The sequence below is a fragment of the Conger conger genome, chromosome 7 (genome assembly GCF_963514075.1).
Source record: "Conger conger chromosome 7, fConCon1.1, whole genome shotgun sequence".
Lineage (NCBI taxonomy): Eukaryota > Metazoa > Chordata > Actinopteri > Anguilliformes > Congridae > Conger > Conger conger.
The window spans coordinates 45,838,693-45,850,111 of NC_083766.1; the positions used below are offsets into that span (position 1 = coordinate 45,838,693).

The 11,419-nt window shown below is 43.1% G+C and overlaps 1 protein-coding gene across 8 annotated transcripts in view; it reads left to right on the top strand.

Annotated features, from left to right (window-relative positions):
• The window catches only part of LOC133132631 (teneurin-4-like), a 208,475-nt gene that overhangs the window by 97,457 nt on the left and 99,599 nt on the right, over nt 1-11,419 (top strand). For 7 of the 8 annotated variants that reach the window (XM_061248188.1, XM_061248187.1, XM_061248181.1 and 4 more), the window contains 4 exons: nt 42-242; nt 3,926-4,111; nt 7,420-7,446; nt 10,571-10,717. In XM_061248188.1, the coding sequence (XP_061104172.1) occupies nt 42-242; nt 3,926-4,111; nt 7,420-7,446; nt 10,571-10,717 (561 nt within the window). The remainder of the gene's footprint in view (nt 1-41; nt 243-3,925; nt 4,112-7,419; nt 7,447-10,570; nt 10,718-11,419) is intronic. The other variant, XM_061248185.1, reaches the window with a different exon arrangement.

Below are 11,419 nucleotides of genomic sequence, written 5' to 3' on the forward strand. Positions count from 1 at the left end.
AAATAATATTTTGTCATTGTGGATCTTCCTGTCTCATCCAGTGGACTGTCTGGACCCAACCTGTTCTGGTCGAGGGGTGTGTGTCCGAGGGGAGTGCCACTGCACATTAGGCTGGGGGGGGGCTAGCTGTGAGGACCCCCGGGCATCCTGTACGGACCAATGCTCAGGCCACGGGGCTTTTCTGCCTGAAATTGGAACCTGCAGCTGCGACCCAAACTGGTCCGGACACGATTGCTCAACAGGTGAGTGAGTTACTTTAAGCCCATGTTGTGTCTGTATGCTGCATGTATGCCTGTGCTTCAGCTTAAAAGGTTACTGTGCAGCCAGCCTTCAGATTTACAGGCATTTATCACATGGCTTTGTTGAATGCTCGATTCGGAATGGTCACTTCAGGCATTCAGTGGTCTGATGTTAACGTATAATGATCGCTGCTATAGGCAACGGTCCGCTTTAGCTGAGAACTATTGTCATAACGCTATGCAGAAATAAGTGCCATTGTTACTTACAATAACTCTGCCATCATGAAATCCATGTGGCTCCACCTTTGTGTAGCTCTAAGTATCTAATCGTTATTATGGTTGCTACTATGTTACTATATTATTTATGCTAGCTATACAGCATATTCTCTTAGGTAGCTACATATAAAGTTTTACAAAATCATATAAAGATTTTAAATGACAAAGCCAAAACCTACCGCAAACCAAGTGTTTAGCAATATCGCAGGAGGTGAGTGAAGCTGAATAAGACAGATGCTGGGGTAGAAATTAATGTCCATCATGGGTTCTGGATGTTATAGCTTACTGAGAAATGTAAGTTGACAGTGATCCAGAAGTCAACTTGCAACTTGAAGAAGATGAATACAGCTAACTGCTACTGGCTTACTCCAATAATTGTATTTTCTCTATTTGAGATCAAACAATTCATACGTTGTCAAAGTACGTATTAAAGCGTATATATTTTTTTAACTCAATGGAAAGAATATTCAGGACAAACAATTCTTGTAGTATCTACTGCATAGCTGACAGCATCACAGTGGTTTGAGGCTGATAATACCCTTATATAAAAGCTATTTTATAGTCTGCACTTTGACCACGTATGAATTGTTTGATTACAAACAGAGAAAATAAAATACGAAATCAGAAAAAGCTGAAAAAGTCAAGCTGACCTCAAACTTTTGAATGGTTGTGTATGTTGTGTGTTGTGGGGGGAGGGGATGATGTGTGTATTCTGCTGAGTCACCAGGACTTCTCTCCACTCATTTAAAATCCACCATGGAGGACAATACCTTTACAACTCAAACAAATTCAAAAGAAAGATGTATAATTGAAGCATGCACACTCCTTTACTGTCCTTCACCCTGTTAACATAGTTACTATGGCTCTGTCTCATTCATGCAAAAGCTGCCTGCTCAGGCAGAATTTCAAGGGAGGAAGGCATTGAGGTCTCATTCAAAAGTTGGCATAAAATGACGCCTGGCAAGGTGCCTTCATTCAGATGACTCGGAAAGTAGAATCGTATGCATTCTTCTCTGGGCAGGGTATAACTGCACAATCATCTCAGAAATTAACTGCCTAAGCGGAAGATAGCCAGGTGGTCTTATATAAATGTAAGTGATATTATATAGAATTTTATTAATTTGGCAGCTAAATTATAGCGATTATGTTGTTCCGACTTTGTGATATGTTTGACTTTTAGGTTACAGTTTTTGTGGTTTTTTTCCACAACTCTTTTTTCAATACCGTATGGTAGAGGCTTTCACATGCATTTCACATCACATGAAAATGCATTGTGTATGGAACCAGCATAATTATGAGATAGAAGGTGTGATTTACTGGCATAGCATTTTTTCAGTGTATCCTTGTATTTATCATTCTAGTAATCTTGTAATTATTTCTTGTAATTTATTATCCTCCAAAAACATTTATTTTGCAATTCCTGGAAAATAGGATTATATTTGGCTGCATTAATGTCAGGATTACATCTGTTTACTTGGTTGTTCACTTCTCTGTGCGGCTAATTGCAGCCTTCATGTGGTATTTTCCAGAGAAAGCATTCAATTCATTAATTATTCCATTTGCATCGGTTAGGCAGTACTGATTTTGAGAGTCAAAGCTTTCCTGGGTAAGAATAGCACATCTTTCTACTGATGTAAAAGAACAAGGATCAGTTATTAACAATTGTGTGTGTGTGCGTGTGCGTGCGCAGGTGGTTGCATGAGTGCATGTGTGTGTGCATGTGTGTGTGTGTCTCGGTGTTTGTGTGCCATTTTCCTGACTACATTAAGTCCCTCTGAATTAAGTGCTTTGCAGATGCATCTAATTGAAAAGACACATGATGCGATATTAAGAGCATTTGCATAATTCAAGAAAGCCTTGTTCAGTAATTACCAAGGAGGAGGAATCTCTCTTCAGAACTACTTATTTGGTAATTCCATGTTATGTACTCTGGGTAAGAGGCTTCTGCTAGCACAGTGTAATTTCCAGCAATAACAAAAGCGGTTACGCAGGCTGTAATTGACTCAATCCTGACTCGATTTCTAATTGCTTGACTCCAGATGGCCTTTGAAGTAAGTTTGAATAGATGGCTTGGAATCAAGCGGTCAAAACCGGGCTTCATTTTTTAAGCTCATTTCCTGGTCTTGTATGGAGACATTGCTCACTATCAGTACTGCAACTGGCTCCAGTGTAGGTGTTTCAGCCAGTCGAAGTTATAGTGCAATTAGGACAATATAGTCATACTTTGTGGACAGTCTCACAAACTTGGTGAATGGTCCGCACTTGGCAGACATCATGTATACAGTATATAAGGGCTTCCTGTTTCCCTACTGTGCACTATGGCTCCAATTTGTACTTGGCGCTGCCGAAAACTTAACTTCTGTGGTGTCGAAAATGCTTTTCACAAGCCCATAGTAAGTCAGACATTTGCTCAATATTTTTTCTACAGCCTATGCTTGGAATACAGTACAGTCTCTCTTTCAAGTCAAGATTTCACTCACAGAAGGTCAATTTCAAACTGCTCACAGTGAGAATTAACAAAATGTTTTGACAGAATTAAAAAAAAATTTGCGTACCTTGTCAAGATATTTATTTTTCTTTCTTTTAGGCAGCGTTATTTTTACCACTTCCTCCCAGTAATCTCCTTTTCTGGATTTTTGGAGCCAGGTTTGAGAGCAACTGATCCAGGATCTCCAAGGCTACAGAACAAACGTGGCAGATTAGCAGTATTTGTCCTCCCTGACTTCCCAAACATCCCAGGCCATCTGTGATCTCCTGAATCTCATCTGATAAGTCACTATGGCAACGGACTGTTTAAAAAAAAAATATCTATGCTGTAATATTTTGTCTGCAGTTTGTGCTGCTTCTTTTGACAGAGAAGGGAAGAACAGCACATAGGGATCGATATGTTTAGATCTTTATTCTTCATCTATGTGGCACGGTTGCATGTGTCGTGACCAAAAGGTTGCATTTCTATAGCTGTTCACTGGTATCAAATTAAATCTGATATGTTTGAGTTCGTTCAGAAAGACACAAAATGGGCTTTTCTTTCTCTTTTTTTGAGCCATTCTTTCTTTTTTCTTTCTTCCCCTGTGACACACAAAGAATAATTTCCAAAAGGGGAAGAGAGAGGAGACAAGTAGGGGCTTGGGGGAGGGAGGTGAGATCAGTCAGCTAAGGCTTTTGCAAGCCATGTCCTCTCCTTTGTAATCTACTTATTAGATTCTTATTGTCATAGGGGATTACCCTTATGAGCTGAAGGAATTTCCTTTCAGTTGCCATCGGACAAGGTAGCGGAGCGTGGCCGCTTCTCCCTGACAATAATTCCTGGGATTTGTCTTCCCCCCCTCCCTCCCTCCCTCTGTTCTCCCGCTGCTCCTCCTATCTCTTCTTCCTGCCCCCCTCCCCTCCCACACCCCTCTCTCCCACAGAGATTTGCGCATCAGACTGTGGAGGCCACGGCATCTGCGTGTCGGGCACCTGTCGCTGCGACGACGGCTGGATGGGCACCGGGTGCGAGCAGAGGGCGTGTCACCCGCGATGCAACGAGCACGGGACCTGCAAAGACGGGAAGTGCGAGTGCAGCCCGGGCTGGAATGGAGAACACTGCACCATTGGTAGGGAGGAGAGGAGAGGAGGTTGAAAGTAGTGATGAAAGAGGGAGGCTTCACCGTGCCCAAAAATGGCCGGAGTTTGGTTACTCTGGCGGTGACTCGCTTGTTTGAACTAATCCTCATGTTTTACTGTGGACTGCTCATCAAGTCAGTGCTTGACCGCTCGGTGTACTGTAGCTCCACTCATTACGGGGTTGAGGAACCCTCAATCTCCCATCACTAGACTTGAGGAAGCGGGGTTGAGGAACCCTCAATCTCCCATCACTAGACTTGAGGAAGCGAGGGATGGGTTTGGGGTGGAGGGGGGGGCGGGTGTGTAAGGGGGGTTGGTGGAAAAAAATGGTTGGAAAAAGCATGCTTAATTGAATTTGTGCAACTTAGCTTAGCATGAGCAGGTTTGCGCAGGGATCTGAGGCTTGACTTCATGCATTTTAATGTGGGAGCGTGCTAACGTTGTCCTTTCATTTCTCCTCCCCCCATCCATCATCCTTTACCGTTTCCATTATTATTTTTGACTTTTTTCCGGGTACCTGAGTTCAAATGCAAACATTTGCTTCATGACGGGTTGCGCAGCCACTGGAAAAGGCATTCTTTTAGAGAAGAGTCAAAAGAGAACAAAAAATAAAAGAAAAGGAATAAATCAGTTTGGGTTGAGTTAAAGGGTTTAGCACTTAGTATAAGGTTTTTTTAAACCGTGTGTTTAAGACCTCAAAAAAAGTCTGGTGCCCCCTATGGTCCAGTAAAGCTTCCATTTCATCCAGCTCGGCTTCAGTCTCCAAAGACTGAAGCTATGAGCTAAATGAATTAACAGCCTTTTCACGTTGAGTAATTGTCCTCTGATGACATTCAGCCTTGCGACAAGTGATTTCTGAAGATTACGGTGTGCGCGGTGCGCGCGGTATTAATTATCAGCCCCCACAGGAGCGCTGAGTCTTGGTGTATGAGCCGAAGCACGGACGGAGCTTCCCGGTCGAGCGGCGGTGTGTGACTGCTGCCCGGGAGGCCTTAAGTGTTTGTGATGGCAGGGCATCGCAGGGCCTGGCAGGCTTAGCTCAACACAAGGCTAGGCAGCGAGATTGGAAACTACAGTGCAAATGCACACACCGCTACACACAGCCTAAGCAAAGTAATCACCCCCTCCTCCATTCATCTCCTGAAGATAATCTCAATCAGAACGCCGATGCCAGGCACGTAGACCAACTGGCACCAAATTACCAGGGGGTTCTTCTGTGATCTGGGTAAATCTGGTATGGAGTTTTCTGCAGTACTATGAGATTATGGCTTTATCACCTCCACTGATTTACTGGGGAATGTGGTTCCATAGGCATGCAGACAAGCAGTGTGGTAATTGCATTTGTGGTCAGAAGGCTAAGGTTCTGTTACCGGGTGGGGTACAGTCTATATGAAATCATGCATCCATGTTTGTGAATAGATGCTACTTGCACATTAACACTAGAAAGGCCAGAGCCGACGCCATTGGGTGTTTGTACTTTAAAATTGAATTTACACTAACACTGTAAATGCAATACTCCTTCTTCCACTTTTCCTAACAGTTTGGGTGTAAAACCATTGCGTTATTGAAATTCTGAAGAAGTACAACTATTTGTGACTAGCTGCATCATACTAATCTCATCTGAGGATCAATGAAGGCTAACAACACACCAGCACTTCCTTTTATTACCACTGCAGTGTAAAAAAGTAAAGGCTTATTAAAAAAAGGCTAAGTAAAAAAGGTAGACAAACTTTGTTTTCTGTGAGAAATGGATTGTTGAGTTTACATGTGCTCAGTGTGGTCTACATTCTAGATAAGGCTCCATTTTGTCCTCCCTAATGCTGAACAATCCTGACATGGGCATCAGGCTTGGTGGTTCTAGGTCATAAAAACTCCAGACTTTCTAGTGTTAAGTGTGCTGATGAGTAAAGTCTCCACAAGATGGAACTTGCCAGTCTCTATGTAGTGTGCGTGCATGTTTGTGAGGGGTAAGATTTTCAGCTTACCTTGTGCTCTAACCATTGAATCGCTTAGCTTTCTCTCACTCAGTTGGCCTGAAATGTGGACCCATGCCATCCACTGGAACAGCCAAGTAAAACAAGAAGACATGCCGAAAAGCTCTCTTTTCCAAGAATGCCTTGCTCCACGTCCCAGCTAACACAAAATGTTCTCACCGTGTTACTGAAATGTTACGTTAATGTTATAACCGCGCCTCAACATTGCAGCAACACTGTGAGTACATTTTGTGTTGGGGGACATCTCCCTACACACAGGCCTGTCGTCCTTCCTTCAAAGAAAGGCTTTTGATTTATCCCCTGAAAGGGAGAGGCCGGTCTTCAGAAGCCCTTCTTTGTTTTGTCATTAACGTTACTTTCCGTAACATTTCTAATTGCGCTGTTTATCAAACAAGGTTCAGCATCCCCTAGGATAAAGGACTCAATAGATAAACAACATTGGCCCTTTACTGATCTTGCATCTTAAATAGATTTGGTGCCAGGGCGCAGAGGGGGTGCAAGGTAAGGACAGATAAAAGAGAAAAATTGCCATCATTAGGGTTGAAAGCATATTCCAGAATTAGACCTTCGGAAGATTCTTCTTCACAAAGAACATTAGGGGATGTCTTCAGCTGCAGCTAAGAGAAGACAAGTTGTGCACGTACAGTCTGTGAATGTTTAATACGCTGTGTCTGCATTATTGATACTCCTCTTATACATTTCATATTGAAAAAAGACATTCCAGTCTAGAACCTCTCTGAGAGAAAGTAGCAGAGTCCATTAGGAAGAAGAAAAAAATCTCAGTCTGAAATGGAATTCCATTATTAGAGCTGAACGGCTCCTCGCCATAATGAAGATGTTCATATACCTCCACGCAGGGACTATCTCAATGCATTCCTCCTGAGGTCTTCATTTGCATCTCCTTTCGCTTAATACAGCCTCAGTATGTAGATGGATATACCCCCCTAACACATGTAGTCTGAAATGGGGTTTTTTTTGTGGTAACTGTCCTGTCATGGGAAGACAGCTCAGAATCGGGGAGAGTGTCCGATGAGTTCTATATATGGCTGCTCAATCATTATTTGTGTGGAGGGATACTGCTCAGCCTTGGTAAACAATTAGCGATTGAGATGTTACCACATTCTGTCTGTCTGTCTGTCTGTCTGTCCCTCCCTCTGTCTTCTGCCTCGTGCTTGCTGCGATGGTTGCATTGCATGCTGGGAATTTCACCATTGCTGGGCTGAGACAGTCACGCGTCTTATCCGTGGGTGGAAATGGCACTGTTCGATTTCCCTTAAATGTCCTCCTGTCTTTTATCTCCCAAGCTCACTATCTGGATAAGGTAGTGAAAGGTATGGCCGCCCTCCTCTCTTCCTTTCCTTCCATCTGTTTTCTTTTTTGTATGTCTACCCTTCATCATCAGGATATTCACAGTAGTTCCGGGCCCCTGCATTATCACTGGCCACCACCCCCACCCCCCTGTGCACCCCTGTTTTTAATCATGGCGACATGCAAATCCGGAAAGTTCCATCTTCCCACCGTCCATTGGCAACCCCAACACACCCCAAAACTGCCACCTAGCACCACCGCACTCACAGCATTGTGCATACCCACAATCGGGCTCCCTGATAAGGTATAAATAAATAAATAAATTACCACTTTTTGCTGGAAACACTCTCTGCAGCTCATGTTTTGTTTGGCTATGTAAGCTGTTTATTGTCATTCCCACGTAAGTATATGCTTGTTTTATTACTAGCATTATCTACAAGGTCCAAGTTCTTATCTTTGTCATTCCTAACACTTGGAACTGTACTTCCCTCTAGGGTCTTTCAGCGCACTTGTCCCTAGTTATGGTTATGCACTGTAAAAAATGGGCATGCCTTGTGCTAAAAAAAACACAATTACAACTGTATATTATTTGGTTTCTGTGTGAAGTTATTTTGCATTTATTCTTTCATTTATGTGAGTGTGGAACTAAAAGCAGGCCAGTGGATGTTTCAGCATTCAAGCCACATCCTAGCTAATTAGTCCAGGGGCCATGCAGAGTTGGTGGGGGCTTTGGGGGTGTTGGTGCCAAGCCTCTGTCAAGCAGCCTCAGGCCAGATGCCCCACAGGTTTCTCAGTCTTTCTGCAAAGACTCCCTTGTCCTGGTTGAACCATTTCCAGCTGAGAAAGACAGATTTTATTGATTATTTTAATAAGCCTCCTGGGATGGCTTGGCTAATTTGCAGCTGACTTGAGTTTGTTTAGTTAACAGGAGGTGGGTGTTCTGCTGTGGGTTATAAAGAAAAGGTAAATGCGCAGCGGCCATTTTGTGTGAGACATGGATGGGACCCACTTTCAGGTGGAAAGAAGACTTCCAATGAGATCTCTGCAAATAGCGTGGGTGGCTGTCCTGTTTCAGAAGATATTTTAAAACTATTATTTATAATATGACTGAGGGTGATTCAGCCTCTACCCTATCTCCAGTTTATCCTCTGAATGCATGACTTCATACTTCTGCTGCTTCCAGCATTTTAATATATTCTGCTGTTGGCTAAAATAGTTTTGCCCCTGGGCTTTTAGGGTCCTGAGAATGAAGTCACAGGCTTGTCTAATCAAAGTTGTCAATAGTGGATGATAATAACCTCACCCTTCACAATCCTGGCTTCTATAAGACAGGAGGTCCAAGTTGACCACAATGCACTGCAGAGAACCTTCAGCTGCTGAAGGCTCATCTGCCTACACTTGAGATAAAGAGGTCCACTCAAACAGGGCTCATAAATAAATGAGGCTGCTTGACCTACGCCCCCTCTTAACCAGTCTCTCTTCTCTTCCTCATTTTCTCACTATCTGTCCTCACAAACACACATTCTTACACACAGACACACATACACATGCACACAGACACACCAAAGACCCACACACCAATGCTATTGCAAATTGCAAATCTCTCTCTCTCTCTCTCTCTCTCTCTCTCTCTCTCTCTCTCTCTCTCTCTCTCTCTCTCTCTCTCTCTCTCTCTCTCTCTCTCTCTCTCTCTCTCTCTCTCTCTCTCTCTCTCTCTCTCTCTCTCTCTCTCTCTCTCTCTCTCCTCAAACCTGCCAATCCCCCAACATTCTCCAGGTTTGAATTTGAAAGCTCTGATCCAAATGTCCAAATATCTAAATGCTCCCAGATAATAAAGTCTAAGTTTCCTGCAGAATGCTGTATTTATCTATATGGAAATGTGGAGCTGAAAGCTCCATCTCCCCAGGACCATCGTTTGACCAAAAGGTTATTCTGCTGATTTAAATCAGCTGGAGATCTGACCATGAGTTTGTTCTCAGGGTTTGAACAGATCAGTTGGGCAGGGCAGATCTGGAGCCAACCTAATCTGAGCAACATTGGAGTGATGTAATCTGAGAATGGCTAAAGATTTGGGGCGTCTGTATATACTTGCTCAGGACTTTGTTAGTGATGCCGTAGAGAGGGATTGAGGGATTGAAGACATGTGAGGCTTTCTGCATCTTAAAAGGTTAGGGAGGGTCTTAGTTGGGCGATATTGTGGAGGTGCAGGAAGGGGATCTTAGTAGTATTCTTGACATGGGCCTCAACAGAGAGAGCTGGGTTAAAAAAACACCCCGAGATTGCAAGCCTGTAAGACAGCAGTATAGCTATCAATGTTGCAACCAGGCCTGGGTTGCAACAGAAGGGCGGCCTGATCCCCGGTGTAGTCACAATAAGAGCCGTTGGGCCCTTAACCCTGCATTGCTCCAGGGGAGGATTGTCTCCTGCTTAGTCTAATCAACTGTACGTCGCTGTGGATAAGAGCGTCTGCCAAATGCCATTAATGTAATGTAATGTAATGAGTCAAATACGTTAATGTTTTGGATTCAAATACGTAGCTGGAGTATTGAAAGACGTCTAAGCCAAGTGTTCTCTCACTACTGTGAAGGACTCTAAAACCAGATTGGAATTGCTTGTGTATTTGAGTCCAGGCCATTGATTCCAGGCCATTTGATTTTAAGGCCAGGTTTTCTGGGTATGGGAATAACCAGAACTAATTTGATATCAGGTGGGACACACCCTGTCGACAAAGAGGCATTGTTTAAGTCTTTAATATGGGGCATGCGATGATGTTATGAGTGAATATATTTTGCTTTTGCGTTTGACCACTGTAACTGATTGGCTGAGAATTTCAATACGCTGGCTATGACAAATGTAATTCTGTTCAAGGAAAATAACATTCTGCCTTAGTAGGAATATAGGCACAGTTAAATAATAATTATCTTAAATTAGAATTTAAAAAATGACCTCCAAGTCCTCCATCTACTATACATTTTTTTAACTTTTCAGGGTCTTTAGCATTAGGACCGATCAATATTGGCCCAAGTTGCAGGTGCATCAACATTTAAGCCTTACAGTCTTCTCCTTTTTGTAAACAGTCTTTTTGTGATTGGGATGCTACTGATGACCCGACTGTGTTTGTGGTGTCTTTTGCCTATGTCCATGCAGAGGGCTGCCCGGGTCTGTGTAATGGCAATGGCAGGTGCACTCTGGGTAATGGAGGCTGGTACTGCGTGTGCCAGCTGGGCTGGAGAGGGACCGGCTGCGATACCTCCATGGAGACAGCCTGCAGCGATGGCAAGGATAATGACGCAGGTAACCACCCTCCAGACACAGGAGGTGTCGCCTCCAGAACAACACTTGGGACAAATATTTTCATTAACTGCTTTAAAGATAAGCTGAAATCAAAATTCACCTTTTCCTCAAGTTAGTCAATTCTTCAAAACAATACGAACACGTGTTACAAATATACATTCCCAAAAAAGTATAAAATTGTAAAAAAGATTTTATGTCTTTGTGTTCCGGTGGGCATGTATGCCAATAAAATTTTCCCCTCATTATCCTTTTCGCATCCCTATTTGACGTCCCCCTCCTCATTTGACGCCACATCGACTCCCTGTCCTTCAAATATTCCCCTTGTGTATACGTCATATCGCTAGTGTGCTCGCCTCCATTTCAGCTTGTCTTTAACACTATTTTATACATGTCAAATGGTTGCTAGTAAAATGATGTAGTCTTACCTTCTCTGAAATTACTTAAACTATGTGTGGTTGAAGATTGTAGGAATGTATTCTGTGTTAGTTTCAAGGTGCTGCTGTGAATTATTTGAGTGTGCAATGATGAATGAATCTGAGCCACTAAATTCAGCTTGATGGCTGGCAAGCCAAGAGTATGAGCTAGGTTGTGACTATAGTATAACAAAAATACTTAAACATTTGCGGCGTTATTCACATTTTTATCTTTTTCCCCACACATGCATACTTGCATACCACTTGTGTCAACCCCTGAGTATGAGGC